This window comes from Temnothorax nylanderi, unplaced genomic scaffold (assembly GCF_030848795.1).
Source record: "Temnothorax nylanderi isolate EJ_2023f unplaced genomic scaffold, tnyl_v1.0 TNYL_tig0008_pilon, whole genome shotgun sequence".
Taxonomy (NCBI): domain Eukaryota; kingdom Metazoa; phylum Arthropoda; class Insecta; order Hymenoptera; family Formicidae; genus Temnothorax; species Temnothorax nylanderi.
This window is the reverse complement of record NW_027249070.1, coordinates 2,128,939-2,146,833: the sequence shown is the minus strand read 5'-3', so window position 1 is coordinate 2,146,833 and position 17,895 is coordinate 2,128,939. Positions and strand designations below refer to the sequence as shown.

At 42.1% G+C, this 17,895-nt stretch overlaps 1 protein-coding gene across 3 annotated transcripts in view; it reads right to left on the bottom strand.

Annotated features, from left to right (window-relative positions):
- The window catches only part of LOC139785220 (uncharacterized), a 121,498-nt gene that overhangs the window by 52,213 nt on the left and 51,390 nt on the right, over positions 1-17,895 (bottom strand). For 2 of the 3 annotated variants that reach the window (XM_071724393.1, XM_071724399.1), the window contains exon 1: positions 5,058-7,327. The exons of the other annotated variant lie outside the window; for it this stretch is intronic. In XM_071724393.1, the coding sequence (XP_071580494.1) occupies positions 5,058-5,177 (120 nt within the window). In that variant the 5' untranslated portion in view covers positions 5,178-7,327. Of the gene's footprint in view, positions 1-5,057; positions 7,328-17,895 lie in introns of those variants that run through there. 3 annotated transcript variants of the gene reach the window in all.

Sequence of the window (17,895 nt, the reverse complement as noted above, 5' to 3'; positions counted from 1 at the left end):
TAAATAACATGCAAAAAACGAATGGGTCTCATTACGAGCTTACGAGAAGCTCGTGCCAATTCCCTATTATAGAAAATAAGATAAAAGCATGGGAGTTCCTCGAGGGGTAGCGGTAATTCCGGTCGTGCAGCATCGATCGGTTGGACAATGACGGTAGATAACCTACGCCCCCGCGATTGCGAAGGGGTGGGCCCGAATCTCAGTCCCCTCACTGTCTCTGCAATAATGATCACCTGAAAGTGCATTCCCTCATCTACGCGCAGCCGACACGAAGACATAAATCCGCCTTCGAGGGGATCGAACCACGTAATCTCGTTGGAAAAATAATCGAAAGCCATTCGTCAAATCGCACGAGGCAGATGTGACATTATGTTTTCTAGACATAATATTGAATAGAAAATATTTCATGACGAAATTCAGAATCGTACTTCAGCGATGAAAAATTGAATTCTCCTCGATGACAGTTTAATCGGACGTTGTCACGTCTTTGTAACTTTTAAGAATTTCTCTTTAAGTAATTCCAAACCGTATACATTAAATTTTGAATGAAAACTTTGAGTACAATTTTAAAATTAAAAATTAAAAATTACAATTGAAGTAATATTCGTTTGAAATCGTGAAAAGTAAAATCTTGTTATTTATATCCTTGGAGTCCCGCTGAGAAAGAGCTGACTCTCCAATTCTAGAACGCGTCACGTATGTGATGAAATACACATCCTCTTGCGAAGACGAAGGATGAGGTAAAAAGAATAAAAATAATGGGATTAATTCGTTCGCCAAGCAACCGTGATGACACCCGTGCCACCACATGTGGATTAGATCTTTTTCTTGTCTGCACCACGTGTGGATTAGATTGTGTTCTTTTTATTTTGATGCCAGGCAGTGACGCTGTCTATCCCATTTACCATGCTAACGAGGGATCTAACTATGGTGGAGAATACGAGAAATACGAATCTTTTACTTCCCAAACAAGACAAAAGTACAATGTGAATAAATAGAAGAAAAAAGAAAATTTCTATTTATACTTTGAGATTAACTTTAGTCTTTGTTGGAAAAATAATACTCGTATTTTTAAAATACGTCTTCATACAAGATTTACTTTAATTTTATACAGCAAGAACTTCTCGTAAGTCGTAAAAAAAAAACTAATATACTTTTACTTTTCAAGATTTGCAAAATTAGAGTTACTTGAAAACTAAATAAGAGTCTATATTAATCTGATAATTGAAAGAATCTGAGATAATAAAGAGTCTGATAATTTTAAAACTCTCGATTGAAAAACCAGTATTTTTTACGCGTTTATAATGTAAAATAAATAATAAAATTGGAAATAAGAAATGTGCAATAAGAAAATAAAATCAATAAAGGACACAAAATACAAAATAAACATTTTTTACAGTCAACTCACCATTATTCCCAGGCACGTCGCAAAGTGCGACCTATCACCCATAACTCTTCGCCACCCAAAACACACAATACGTTCTTTCTTTTCTAAAATTCGACCGTGGCGGCACTGATCGTCCGTAACGACTCGTTGTCCTCGAAAAGCAATGGCGATTCGACTGTGGGATCATATTGAGCACGAAAAGTTACGAACAATGATGATCGGGCACCTGAACCGCACGCGCCTGATGGTGCATCTTTCTTCCCGCTGTCGCTACGGATTATGATAATGCTCGTTTACTCGCTGGCAACACGGTAGGGTCGACAAACAGATTCGGCGACCAGAGGGGAGTCAACGGGTGGCGAATTTCCCGACGCGAGAGACGGCCGAAAAACAGGGGTGGTGGCACCCGGATGAGTCATACTTCATCCCCGACGTAGCCACGGCCGGTGGGGTGAAATGGTGACTGGTCGCCTATCATCCCCCCATTTTCTGCCTGCGGACGAGCTCCGAGCAACAGACACCCTCGCTCTAGTCTCTCTTTCTCTCTCTCTTTCTCTTTCTCTTTCCCTCTTTTCGACTCACCATCGATTCTATCTTGATATCGTTTTATCTCCACCTCTTTCTATTTCTGTCTACCATTCCGATTGAAATTATATTTCAATCTCCGGGCAACCCCATTGTTTCGGTACGCACTGCTATTTGGCGACCAGAACAACTTCGCGTTCTGTGCAACGGGATACACAAACTTACATTAGTTAATGTAAACTTCCAAAGGGTAAACTTTACGAATTTTGTTGAGTTCGATGTTGAGATAAACTTAGATTAACGCAGGAGGGGACTCAGATGTACGAGCTTTTGATACTTTGAGTGTGCTTAAGGAAACTTTCAGATTGGTTTTCTTGTCTCCAAAAATTTGATGGATTGAATCATTTATTTAATATTGGCTTTTCAAAAAACTGTCATTATTAACAAGAAGTTAATTATTGCGTCATGACGCAATGCTAGTATCCGTTGTAATTTAATACATAATTGCATTAGTGAGTATTTCTTGACACGATGTCACTGAATTTTACGTGATGCACGCGCTTGATAAGTCCAATCTTCGTAATAAACTTTTGAGGAAGCAATTTGCGATGTGTATCGCGCACGAAGCGTTAAAACGCTCGTGTTATACGGCGTATTATTCCCCGCTTTTGACAGCAAATATTCGTAACTATTTAGTCTACCGAGCTTATCTGTCGCTGCCTACGCTACCGCCTGTCCCCTGCGTCTTCGGCCGCGAGTCACTTCCGGCCGATACGATCGTCCAATAAGATAACAGGAAGCGGATTGACGAGATACCGACGAACACGCAGCGGAAGGCAAGGTGGAAAACCTCGTCGAGTATTCCGCTCAGGAGACATGTACATTTAATCCTGCCGAGGCGAGGGATCGATGTTTCGGTTTTGACTAACAAATTTCGAGCGCTACAGCCGATCCTCCTTTTCCTCCTCCTCCACCACCTCTTTCTCCTTCGAGGGCGCAGCTGGCGCTGAATCATCGTAGCCCCTCGAAAGCACCTCGGCGTTGCCAAGGTTTCCGAAGTGGCTTCGAGTAACTTATCACCTGCTCTTATCAAGACCGGGAAGGTAGAGAGAAGGAAAGGCGGTCACCGGCGATCATCGGAAAATGCGGAATTCGCGCAAGTTCCGTAAATGTCATCCAAACGTGATCCCGATAATCGTTGGACGAATCGACCGGCAACTTCTCCTTCTTCCCTTAATTTCCGGCCGAGTCGGCATGTCGCCAGGATCCGTCAGGAATTGCCCTAGACCGAGTGCCATTATCGCGTCCCCTTTCAGTCGCGGATTCTTTAAAGAGGACGAAGTTCGGTTTTCTTTGAGAGAAAGTTTAAAGAGAAGTCTGTCCGTTGTGACTTTTAATTTCTTGCAGTCAAATATATGAGTAAGTTAAAATTAAAAAATTCTCCCAGTCTGAAATCGTCAATATTAATCAATTTGTACTTGTTCCAGTTAAACGATAAAAGCTAAAAATTTATCAAAATGTTTTGCGATGCCCTATGAATAGATTAGATGTATTAATTACAAGCAGTTAGATATCACGACGTTAATATAAAGAAAGGATGATACGTGGCCCTAGCGACCCTCGTGTCTCGATTTTCTCGCATAATTATCTGATTTATCGCCGCGGGCGGCTTTTTGTCCCCGTTAAATGTTTGCGCGTAGCGCACGCACGTTGGTTCGCATGCAATTTCGCCCCGAGCGAGCGGAATGACTCCGCCAGCGGTTAGTAATTCAAGCGGTCACTTTGGAGGCAACAATGGACGTAACAGTAGATTCGCCGTAATTTTACACTCGAGCCCATTTTCTCGTAGCCGGTTAAGTCCGATTCACGCAACGTTATATTCGTTAACGACACGTTACGCGAAGTATCCATATGTGAAGCAGAAGCCACATCTGTTTATATGGTATATAGAAAAGTATCAGCGTAATGTAAGTCAAAATAATTATAATTGCTAAAAAGAATGCTCAATTACTTTCGTTACATAATTTAGAATTGTGGACTTTAATATTTCCAAACGATTCTAATTCACGAATTTGTTTTCAAATAAGACAACATTTTTTATGTCAGTATAATATATAAATGAATTAATAAACAAATATACATATGTACAATATTAAAATTGTATTATAATGTTATAATAATATAAAATAATATCAAGATAACGTTGAAAAGTTATTGCGTAATATAAGCTTTAGACCTCATGCAGGCTCGAAACGAATGACAGGGGTTGGGGAAAGGGATAGCGGCGACACGTAACTGAATGCCCTAACGGTCAGCATCCGCCCCGGCAATTACCTGGAGAAAATTCGATGCTCTCTCGGAAACGCGATGCAATTCGAGGGCGTAGCCCTCGTGACAGATGCTGCGATAGAATTCGCGGAGAGAGTCCGGCAATCTCGCGGGGAGAATTCGCAAAAAACCGCGAGTGCAATGATTGTTCGCGTAATCGAAAGGACGCGCGATATGATTGCGAAATTACCACGGACTCACGTACTATCGATATTCGCGAACGTCGGACGCGATATACGCATTAAACCGACCGCCGCCAACGATTATTGCGACCACGGCGAGCGGCCGATAACGGCGTTGTTATTAACATTCATGGACGCGTCGGGAGATACGGCGAAGATCACGATGCTCGTTCGTGTACAACCGTTATTAAAGGAGAGTGCATCTCGAATGAGGGAGACCTCGTACTCTCCAAACCGGGATATGCAAATTTCTACCTTGACCGATGCAACGCCAAGCGGGGAGAAGTGACGATATTCGGCGATGTATCTTTAACCAATTTGCATTGTGCAATTGCTATAAATACTAATTTTACCCCGCCCTGATTGCTGTTTCGATCATGCGGTACATTTATATTTCAATAAGTGCGCATATATAATACGATATAATTAATACATACATCAAGTCTCATTATATTATAAACAGCCCGATAAATATGTATGTATATTGACGCCGTTATACCTCTATGCATACAAAGTGCCCGTGTTGCACGCTGATTTATGTTAAAATTAAAATAGCGATATTTTTCAGCAAGATGACTAAATCAATCCTTCAAACGATCGCAAATCGAATAAACGCAACGTGAAGTCTCACGTACCATTCCCTCGTCTATCGACGCGTCTTCCTCGAAGTAACACTCGTCGTCGTCTTCCGGCGTCAAAGTGTTAGGAGGTTCTTGCGACTCCTCCTTGACGTCCTGCCTCCTCATCCAATCCATGACGAGATATCGTCGCTTTCTTGGAATCCCAGGAATCGAAGACGTCGAGTCTTTTTAGCTTACAATCTGTCCTCAGAATCACGTGTCTCGAGCCATCGCTCTCGACGCGTCTGTCACTTTCGATACGTCGCGGAAGAAAGGGAACGAGAAACGGAATATGGCACGGTTTCGGCACGGAAAGCACGAATTGGTCTCTTATCGTCCATCAGCCACGCTCCGATTACGCGGAAGTTACGCCAGCGAGCGCGGTTGACATTTGCGAAATGTCAGGTCTCCTCCTATGCCGGCCGGCTGAATATCGCGCTAACGAGAAGGACACGCTCCTCGAGATTGGACGCGATCGATAGTGCACTTCTCTTGGCCTCGCGGTTCGCACGTGCTCCGCGCAGTGCGGCTTGCCGGGGAAACAGCAGAAAAACAGCAGACACGCGCCGATCGCCGATACTCCGGTTTGCACTCTCGTCTCTACGCTATCTCAAACTCGTCTTACAATTAGCTATCTCAGCGACCACGAGCTCGTCGGCGTCGATTCGAAGACCGCGTGAACCCGGATTGGAAAGGAATCTTGATCGATCTCCGAGAGCCCTTCCGCCTGCGAATTCAACGTCAGCGAGTTCGTCGACACTCGTCAATGTCAGTTCGTGAACTTCGGTAACTCGACACTCCCGCGGAGCTTACGTTGCAGGAAAGACGGAGTCGAAATCGATTTACGACTCATCTAATTACGAATTTACGTCGGCGAAAGTGTCGTACGTTTCTAATTGTGATTCACTACGGTGAGTTTGCTGTTCCCTTCAGCGATCTTCGAAAATCCAGCTGGAGCTTAATATCAGAAGTGATGGTAGATCCAATCTCGTCCAACGGGGGGATAAGCGAAGAAGCGAAGGAAACGGCGTCGTTAAAACTGCATGGCGACGACGTTGTTGCGCGTCACGCAGTATAGTTATATATTAAATATACATATATATATATATATATATATACGTAGATACACACATACACACACGAGAGAATCGCAAGATTATGCGACTGACGCGCGCGCAGTCTCGCATGTGCACACGAGCGAGCCACGGCCGCGGTGCAGCTGCAACTGTGTGTGCAGGCTGGGAATGCTGGAGGTGGTATGGAGGCGGCTCAGTGGGCGCACTCGCTGCCTGGTCTCTCTGTTCTCTTTCCCTGTCTCTCTTATTCCATTTCGCTCCCTTTCTCTCTCTCTCTCTGTCTCTCTTTCTCTCTCTCCCTTTCTCGCTCTCCCTCTCTCTATTCCGTTCACTCTTCTCCCTATCCCTCGTCTGTTCCACCGAATAGTCCCCCTTTCTTCTTTCTCCCTCTAACTCACCTCATCTGTCTGCTCCCTGCCCTGGCTTCTCTCTATTCACGTCTCTGTCTCTCTCTCGTTCTGCCTTCAAAACTCCCGCTGGGTCTCTCCTTTTCTTCCCTATGGGACCCTAACTCTGTCTCTATCGCTGTCACTCCAGAAAACCAGGCACTCGTTTTCTCCCCTTTGCCCTCTTCCCCCTCCTTCTTCTCGAAACGCCACGATTGTATTTTTAATCTTGGAAGATTAAGTTTCCCCCACCTTAAAATGACACCATCTCGTTACTTATTTCTTTCCTTGATTCCTCTTGGCGATCTTCCCGCTCCTGCTTTTCTTTCTTTTTTTAAATCAACGTCTTCCTCATGTATTTTGTAAAACTTCATTTTCCACTGATTTTTTTATTCACCTCCTTTACACCTCCATCCGACTCGGGTTCTCACCAAGATTCAATCGTCTCCAGTCATCGTTACAATCAGAATTACTCATTCTCATCTCCCTCTCTCTTTCTTTCTTTATTTGCCACCTTCTCTCTCATATCTGCGTCGCGACTTTCTCTTTCCTTCTTCTTAACACTCGCATTATCTCATTCCTTCTCGTTCCAACTTGCATTCCAACATTCCTCTTTCCTAGATCCATCTTCTCGCTCTATGCCTCTTTGTTCTTTCTCTCTCTTTGTTCGAAGCTAGTCGGAAAGCAATGGACAGCAGATAAAGCTAAACAGAAAAGAGAGGAGAACGTAAAAGAAGAGTAAGGAAAAGAGAAGATTCCAATGAGGGGGTGATGGTCGAAGGTTCGTCGCGATTCTTCGTCTCTCTTTACGCAGCCAGCATCCCTTGTAGAAACCTCTCTCTCTCTCTCTCTCTTTGGGTGCCTCATCCACCTCCACCATGACGCGCTGCCCCTCTCTGCGAGTTCCATGACCCCTTCTCTTCCGCACGTCGCTGCCATGGGTTCAGGGACGATCCCTCTTCAGTGGAGACCCATGCGCTATCCTGGGAGATCCCACAAGCGGCGGCTTTGTTTTTACAGATTCACCCAGATTCGCATCGCTTGGGATCTAGTTAACTCGTTGATTTTAATCTTAAATATATAAACGGAGGGTTCTGATCGAGTAAACAACCGAGTAGTTTTTTTGAGAAGACATGTCAAGGATACTACACTTCAAATATTGTTATCTCACAAAATAATTTTGATAGAGACTTCAATTTCATCACTTGATCAAGAGATAGATTATCTCTTCTAACACTGTATAATTTCTTATACACCGTTATTTTCAGATAGACAAATTCCATGAAGACAAATTCTAATTAAAGAGTCAATAAATAATTTTGTTAACTTCGGATGATTAAACATGCGTGCACAGCTACAAGAAATTTTTTATTCGTTTAAAATTCAGGTAGCGTTCTAAAATGGTATTAGATAATCGGCCTCGGAGACACGCGGTAATTAATTACGCCGGAGTATGCAGCGTAGTATGCATAGCTCTATCATCACGGTAGGTCGAGAAATTATCTCTCGCGCGGGAGACTATACAGCGTGTAGATACCATCTCGATGTCGCTCTTGTACATACGATACGTCGACATCGGAGATGCACGCGAATGTGCCTATATCGTAAAATCGATAATCGACGTCGCTTCAGAGAAACATTGCGTAAGCGACGTTTCGGCGGTCACGCGTCGTTGCACCGTAATGAAGTGCGGTACATCCCTGAACTTGCTGAGAGAAAGGGAGCAGGGATGAACGTTGACTTCTGCCTGCTCCGTTTATCTTTGAAGAATCCCGATAGGACCATAAACTGGCGAGAGAAGTGTCTCATCAGTTCTCACGCTGTACAGTTTTTTAAAAATTGATGAATTTTTTCGGGCAAGATTACCACGCAGTCTTTTGAGGGATCAAGTCTCGTTAGTTTCCATAGAGATCCACTCCTGAAGGGGAGAGGACCAGCAAGCACGATGAGAACGTAAAGCGCTAACCTAGGGTACAAGGCATGTGAGAGAAAGATGGTAAGAGAGAAAGGAGGAGAGAACGGACGAGTGTCCCTGAGAAGGATAAACGTGTCGCATGAAACGAAGAGAGATGGTTTACAGTAACGTATCAAGTAATTTGTGGAAAATGCACTTTTAGGAAATAATTAGATATAATGTTCCATTAGCCATCTGTGGTATCCACTGATCTCTACATTTCTTATTTTCGAACTACTAGACACAGAAAATATTCGCATACTTTTCTTCCTCAATTTAGTGACCAATAATGTGAAAATATGTATACAATTTGACCGACATATGTAAAATTATTTTATAAATTTCAACCGTGCTCCAAATATTCACATAAAATTCCACATAATTGCTCGAAAGCATTTCTCGTATTGTTACAGATGAAAAGAGACAGGATAAACTCATCGTTCACAACTTAATAGAGTCTTTTCCTAATCATGCAATCATGTGATAACGTAGCGCTATAAAACCCGAAATTTTTCTCCCTCGAAATCGATCATTAGTTCTTGAGTTCCATCGCGGTGACTGTTACGTCACTGAATCCGATGCAAGACAGAAAGAGAAGGAACGACAAAAGGGAGATCGACGTGGAGAGAGAAAGAGAGAGAAAAACAAACAGAGAGAGAGAGAGAGAGAGAGAGAAAGAGAGAAAGAGAGAAAGAGAAAGAGAGAGAGAGAGAGAGAGAGAAAGGAAAAGAGAAAAGAGTGAGAGAAAGGAAGGAGAAAAGGAGAGATAGGGTGAGACGAGAAGGGTGAGAGACGTGATGCTGGAACGTGTGTTAGTCACGGGTTGCCCATAGCAACCCACGCGGCAAATGCACGCGTTATAGGCGCCTCATACAGGCCACAATATACAGGGTGCCTCAGAAGTTAGTTTCTCTGAATAGCAGATAGCCAAAAAGCTATTTAAAAAATGCGTCGATATCGCTAATATATATTTAATTATACGTGATTAAAAATGAAATTTTTTTTTAATCGGAAAAAGAATCAAGATTTATCGAGAGATCAAAGAAAGGCCCACAATTTCTATCGCACCCTGTATACGTTGCGTATTACGCATACTACGCGCGTCCGTCGCAGGCGCGCGTGCGAGACGCACTCGCATGTTACGCACGCATGTGTTGCCGAAGTTAATTGATTTCGCCTCCGTCAGGCGGACACGATGTTACCACTCGACCTGGCTACGCAACGAAACCGCGTTATCTACCAGATGCCCGCGAAACATATCTGTTCACTAGCTAAGGCTGCAGCGGGTGAGAACTCCGTGTATATCTTACGCCCGTTCGATAATTATAAACCTTTCCTTAAATCCCGACAGGACAAGACACTTTTCGAAAGGAGCAACTAACCCACGTTATATCTTCCAATCTTAATGGTCAAAATCTTTACCTAGTTATGTTTTCCTCTGAAAATATTCAAAGAATGTTAAGTCCTCCTTCCGGCGAACGCGCCGCGCGGTGTGTGAAACATTTCATATTAAATTCCAGCGTGACTCTACATAGATGAAAGACAACGAGTTCGATTTCACTCGAACGATTGCGATTTCACTCGATATTGATAGATATGTACGAACGTCTGCGATATGGTGAAAATTTTACTGGTATAACCCTTCGATACCCGCATGACCAGTACATTTAATGATTATGCATTTAGATATGAAAGAAACAGCATATGAAATATTTCGAATCTTCTTACCGTCTTCACTATGTTTCTTCCTAACGATCGGGTATCCCGCAGAAACGTGCGATTGACTTTCAACCGATTTTTCTACGGTAAATCGGTCGACTAATGACTAACATTATAAGTGAACGCAGCGTGGAGAGTCCGAGGTGACTGAAGTATAGTGAACGTATCAATGCACGCATTATGTTAAGCAGGCTCAGGTAATGCAGCGTTTTTTTGCCTTATCCCTTTTGCAAGCGAATCCCTTGCGTAATACAACTCGCTCGGTGAGTCTATCGTTGGACAAAGGTTGATATGGTCGCAAGAAGTAATAAAATGACTGGTTAATTTTCATACCGCTGCATCTCGGTACCTTCTGTATTACGCGTGTTGTCGCGATATCTCGGAAATATCTTAATTTTTTAAAGAGAGAAATATATTATTTCTTTCGTCAAACTTGCCGAGAATCATATTTCATTCCGCCAATAAAAATACACCGATACCTACGCGATATCAATCGTGCAACGAAAGTGTACAAAATATCTCAGGATACAAAGGTTCAGATTATAAAATTCTATTTGAATAAAGCCCACTTTGACCAAATAAATTGGGCAATTTTATGTAATCCTAAACAATTGTTCCTAAATTCAAACAATTTTAAACTCATTAGCAATTAACATATCTTTCCAGTCGCTCGACAGTTAAAACTTATTGATGACTCGTAAAATTTCATTCAACTTTTAACATCTAAAATGAGCAACGGTTTTGGTATACTCTTTAGAATAAGAAACGCGAAGGCGGTAGCCGGAAGTCGAAAGACAATCCCGTTGCTTGGGGAACGGGAAAATTGTACGTATAACGAATCCGACAAAAATTTCCGAAGCCACGCATAACTTAAGTATACAATGGCTGTATTCGGCTCAGCGTCTTCACGCTGACATTTCGGAGGAGGAAGTTTATGTCGCGTATAAAACTCCTTCAGATACTTCTCACTCGTATGAGTAAGATAGAGCTAGAGAGAAAGAGAGATAGAATCTAGTTGTTATTAACGTGGCGCGTAGCGAGTTGTCGATCGATCAAGCTCGAACCAAGGAAATGCATTAGGCGTTTCGAAAGCCCGCGAACTCGTCGGAGAGAGGGAAAAGGCGGGGGGTCGTGCGGGTGGGCCCTCCTTTTCGACATATTGTTCTCATTCGCACCTATATGGGGCCTTGTACCACGAATCATCTCGTTAGCTCCCACGTTAGCTTGCGAAAGAATTTCGAGGCTTTCGTATACCGGGCCCATTCTCATCCCACATTCGACGCTGCATCCGCATTTACATACGGAGTTAAAACGTGTAATGTTATGTAGATATAAGATACTGTTGTTTTGGTAAAATATAAGAGGTCAACGGCACCTCGAATACGCTCGCTCACACGCGTTTTGTACGCGTGTTTTATTTCTCAACCACGTTATTTCGTTAAAATGAATAAATATATCAAATATGTCAAAATATTATTGTCTTCAAAATACGCTGCGCGTGTGAATCAATCTATAATCAGCCCAAAAAATTATATTTAATATTTATTATTAATTATTTAATATTTTAAGATAACGTAAAAATGTTTAAGAATCCTATAAATAACATCACACAAATAATAAATCATAAATAGTTAAAATAAATTATACCATCAATGACGGTTAATGTTTGATTAACTGTTCATAGCTGGATCTAGGAAAACATATAGAATCAGTTAATTAAAGCTATCGATGCAACCAGAAACGAGAGATGCTCACTGTACTACATGCTTATGTTATTCAAAATGCACAATTAATCAGGTCGTACCATAAGAAGCTTATGCAATGCGTTGCACCATCGACGATTATTTCGCCGTTATTGAACGCGCGAAAGCGTCTCATATCCCGCGAGGTACGAGCGTTATTTCATCAGTGTGTGATGACACTTGTACCCGTTTTCTCGTCTGGGCCGCCAATTCGGCGTTCGTCGCAATAAAATCGCCGAGTCAGTATTCGCACTCGCGCCGATGCAAATTTTCCACGCATTGACTTGAAAAATGATTTCGTGCGCAATTTTTAATTCTTTTACTATTAGAGAATTAACAAAATTACTTCAGTATAATTAACAGATTTTTTTTCTATATTCTTCGCGGTTACCTTAAACAGACTTTAATAATTTTGATCTGAGAATTTCTTTCCGCTTAAAAAAAGAACGTTTTTCTTATTTCTACTTTTCTCAAGTTCTTAGAGGCGTGTCGAAACATAAATAAGGATTGCAATAAATTGCTCTTTTCGCAATAGTCCGTACGGAGCAAAATTGGTTCAAAAGACCGTTTATCTCGACGCATTGGCCGACTAGCAATTTCATTTCTCGGTCGACGATTTGTTTTAATCAGACCGTTATACCCACTCTCGTCTCCCCCGCCCCCGTTGTTCTGTCGTTCACACCGGTTTGCGCCGCCTTCAATTTGCGGCGCCGTCTCTCTACGGAATGTCTTCTAATAATCGCTAATTAGAGTTAATAGCGTACACGCCAGCCGCCCGCCGCGTCGTCGAGAACGATTCGCGATCGTCTAGTTTCCAAGAAAATCGACGGCAATTTAATAATAAGAAAAGAGATAATACGAGAAAGAGGGAGAAAGAAAAAGAGAAGGAGACTAAAATTATGGCAAATTTACGATCAAATAATGATATAAAATAATGATAAACTGTATTTGTGCAGCAACAACGTTTATAACTTCATCTCGTAAATATTTAAGACTATAAGCGTAAAAAACAAAAAAGATAACTCGTTATATCTGCTATGTAAAGAGATGGATATTTATAGGTGGATTATAGGTAAAGTGTACTTTGTTTAACTTTTTATAACATTAACTAATAAGCTATATTATATAATAAAAGTGCAGAGTTTATCCATTATCGAGTCGTCTACTCATTTTTATTTCAAGAATAAATGTGCTATTTTTCGTGCGTTGGCTGCGTATTTTGCACTTCACATATAAATCGATATGCAACTCGTTACATAGCAAGTATGATGAGTTACCCTTTTTGTTCGTGACGTGGCGATACATGATACCCTGATGGTTATTTGGCTGATTAGCTGGAAAGCGGAATATAGCGAGTAAAATTATCAAATTAATTGCAATAAATACGAACGAAAGTAAATCGAGCCGTCGCGTCGGGCTGTAAATTACATCTGGCGATCGCTCACAGATTAATAATATAGTAACAACGTATTTATCGAAATATACCCGCCGTCAGGTGTAATTATAACAAAATTAACATACTAGATGCAGAACTAATTGCGCAATTCGGAGGAAATGTTTCGTATGAATGCAGTATGATTTTAATAGAAGGTTACCAGCCCCGATAACCGGAAGGTGAAAAAAAGCGCGTTAAAAACGAATTGCGTAACGTTACGCTTAGAAGTACAGGATGCTTTTTGCAAGACTCGATAAACCTAGAAATAATGTTTCCTGGACAAAAGTCTATTTCCTCCAACTTTCTAATTTCAGTCATTAAATACCTATATTTCGATTTTCAATAAATATCCAAGAATTTCTAATCATAACATCAGGGAAACAAACATTTTGATTAAGATTTCGTTAAAACAAGGCACAAAAAATTAACATATTTTTGTACTCTAATAAAACGCAACCAAAATTAGGTTTTTATCGTATCTTTCTACAATTTAATCCTAAAAAAGAAGAACTGTGACGAGTGGTTCGATAGATGATGCAAAAGCAGGTTTGCCGGTTTTTTTTTGTATTAGAATAAAACAACATATTTTCGCCTCAAACAAATTTTAACTAATACTTCGCACGTAGCTTGCCGAGTGGGTCCTAACAAGGGCCTAAGGGCTATTGACTGGGAGGGGGGGGGGGGCCTAAATCGCAGCGGCACGATACGCAGGAATGCGCCGGGATATCTCGCGAGAGACGAAGAGGATAGCGGAGGAGGATGAGAATCTCGCGGCGGCGCGGGAGGACGAAGAAGACGAGAGAGAACAGAAGGAGGAACGGGTTGAAAACAAAAAAAAGGACGCGAACAAAGGGCGGCGGAGGTACACAAATTGCAGCGGCGAAAAAAACGCATGCACGCGTTCTCTCCGCAGCTCCAATTCTTTCTCTCTTCGTTCCGTCTCTTTCCTCGGAATCTCGAAGCGAAATTATTGTCTTTATGCGAACATCCTTAGAAATTTCTCGCGATTTGTCTAAAGGCTCGCGGCCTCGCCGATTACAACCTCGCGGACGACCTGGTTTTCGCGAATGGCAGGATGTAAACCGCGCTGATTAACGCGCTGCTTCGCGATATTTTCCCTCGAGGAGGCAAAATTACGCTTGACAAACGGGCAAACGGCTGAAAAGTAACTACTTGTCGATTTTTTATTATAGTCAGAAAAAACTGGTTCGTTTAACAGTGCTACACAAATATTTAAGAGTCGAGTGTAATGACCATGAATTTAACAAGAATAGAATATTGCGAAGAATATGTAATGATAGAATAAAATATGATAAATATATAGATATATACAGTAAAATATTTCTCATTTCTTTTGATTCAGAATTTATAGAGCTAAACATTTCCGTATCTTCCGATGATAAAATTAAAATTCATCGCATACATAATTAGCGAAAAACATGGTTTCTAAATCTTATCGGAGTTGCGTAGTATTATCATAATTACCGTGATTAATTCTAAACGAGCGAATTATAATCTATATTGATATTTCTACTATATGATGTCAGGATTAAATATGTAAATCCTATCGCGACGCATTCTGAATATTGTTCGTATTACTTGCAGACTTGAACAAGTTCAAGCGTGTACCAGTCAAATTCCTGCGAACTCCACGATGTCCTTGACCGCGGACAAAATTTCTTCCCTCGGCAAGGAAGGCGCGCTCGGTCCGGCGCAAACCGCGCAACGAATATTTTCGCGTTAACGTTCGAGAGTCCCGCAAAAAAGGCACCTCGCGCCCGTGCTCGTTCTCTATATTTATGTGCATATTCATGAACTCATCCTCGCCAGTTATGCATTAAAATTCTCTCTAGCCGGAGAAAAAAAAACCCCGTCTATGGATAACGGCCAATCAGCGGCTGGTAAAGAGGCTACTCGAATAATAGGAGTGAACGACATCGAATTACCGTGTTTACCGGCCATAATATTGATCGCAATTAATTTCTATGGATTTTGCGGCTACTATACTCTACGTTAATGGAATTAGTTTCGATTAAATTTTTACAGACTCCCCGCAATATCCAAATGTATCTTTGATCCGAGAGTAAAGTGATATTAGATTTTAGAGACAATTAAATATTTCCGGAAGAAAAGTTCCAATTCATCGAGCCACCGCTACGTCAGTTTTATTATGCTCGACAAGTCAAAGTTACAATTCGTTCTTTCACGTTTGGTATACTTCAAGAATACGATACGGTCCTTCTCGAAAAACGATACGCACCTTTTTCCGAATGATTCTGAAGGAACGAATGCCGCAGCGGTGAGGTGGCCCCTCGAGAGAATCCGCCGGAAAAAGAGATCGGATCCGACAAAAGGATTTCTAATGGACGCTGGGCATCCCGCGGAACACCTTATAAGGCGAACTTCGAGAGTCGGTCTCTGCCTTTCGGTCCAGGCAGGCACCACGGGAGAATCCGAGGTGGCGGCGCCGAGGCGCCTCGCCGCTGCCGGATTTAGATCGAAAAAAGAAGCAACGCGATGCTTTCGGGAAGAACGAAAAGAACGAGAGGAAGCGTGAGACCCATCGCGGGATCGAACGTATCGATTACCAGGAGATTCGATGCAGCGATCTCCGCGCATTTGAATTCAAGATAAGTGAATTTTTATAAGACCTCGCAAATCATCGACCGAAAACGGTCGAATATCAGGTGCAATCGGGTTGCTGTCCTTGTCATCGGGGATCTCCCAACGAGACAAGCACTAAAAATCTTATCTAATCAGTCACGCTATTGTTACGAGCTTTACTGTCGAAAAAAGAACACGAAATCGCTAATTAATCGGCTAAAGATGTACCCCTGGCGCATGACGTTTACGTCCGAGTTAAAGTCATGCGGCGTCGTAAATTATACGGACAAATGCATGCATACGAATACGGCGCGACGCCGTAGCCGACATACATATGCAAACTCCATGACGCATTCGTATTCATGTATGTAGATTTGAGACAGTCCGAATCCTTTGAGGATCAATCGGCTGACTAGTCTATGCGACGCGACGTTCTTAACTCGATACGGTTAACAAGCTGTACATTTGGGTTTGCATTCTCAACATGTTATCGATTTTCGTAAATGTTATTTGGTATAAAAATTTTTAATGCACGACTGAAACCGTTATAAAACAAATGTAAAAAAAAGATAACAATCGTGCAATCACAGGCCTTGGGTCCCTGATTTTACTCATAGACATCATAAAATATATCTGTTTCATTTCTTTACAAAATCTACGAACATAAGCGTCAATGCAGAGTTCTATCTGTATCACAAAACTCTTATTTTTGATAAAAATTCCGCGCGCAGCACATTCGATATAAATTTTCATGCAGCAGAAAATCTCAATAGTTTTATCATCATTTTATCTGTTCCTGCCTTACCGTATGCAATAGGTCCTTGATCAAGGGTCGAGCGGCGGTCCTCGTAGACTTTGTTCTCCGCACAGACATCAAGTTGACGTCTCTCGGCCCCGACACTACTCTCGGCATGGTGTTCGATCTAACCAACCGATACTCGTCCCCCAGATGTCTGTTCCTCTTCTTAAACGTGCCGCACAACATATTCGTGATGTCGTCCCGTTTAAGCTACTAAAACCTTGTTAGATCCCCGCCGATGTCATCCAAGCGAGACCGAATGTGTTCAAAACTATCGCACGAGTCTCAGATCGAAATCTCTCGATCGTGAAAATTGCAAACACTAATACGTTTTAAATATATTCGATCATTTGCGAATATATTATTGCTTAAATCACTATATATATCATGTATGAGACTATCGAGCACTGTAAAGTTTAAGAAGGTCCTTCAGCGAGTCTTTAAGCGGGAGAATCAATTATTAATCAATCTCGATGAGATTTGCCAACCACGAGATAAAAGACACTTTATTTTGTGAGCACTCGCGAATATCTGTCTTGATTTTCAGACGTGTTGTAATTGTTATTGGCGGCGATTAATTAGATAAAAGCTTCCAGCAAGTTGAATAAATACTTCTTCGCTAGTTTTCTCGTGGAAAAAAGATTATCCCTTATCGACGTTATAAAAACAATCGGAATTCACGAGCACTATCTGTTCGATCAGGAAACGTCCTCCGGGCACGTTCACGCGAGTTCCTTCGAGCGTAGATATCTGATGTTTTTTCTCGGCGGAGTACGACGGCGCTGTCTGCAGATTCCTGCATCTATTTAACCCTTCCGGCCCCAGCCGCACCCTCTGCAAATCGACCGGTTCCCCCTTGCTTCGATTGTCCGTTCTCTTTCTTTCGCTTCTAGTCGCTCGGTTTTTGACGATTTTTTTTAGATCCTTTTCTCTTTTCCGATCCTGCAACCACGTTATTAACTAATCGTGGGGTACAGCACGTGGTGGGCTCCAAAATCGTGGAGGTGATCGACCTGAATCGGAGTAACCGGACTATTGGTCAGTCGCGATCGGTTCGAGGTTGTCGACTCGCGCCAAGTTCCCCGATCGCACTGCTCGAAGACTCGCGGGCAGGATACTTCGTTCCCCACTACTCCCT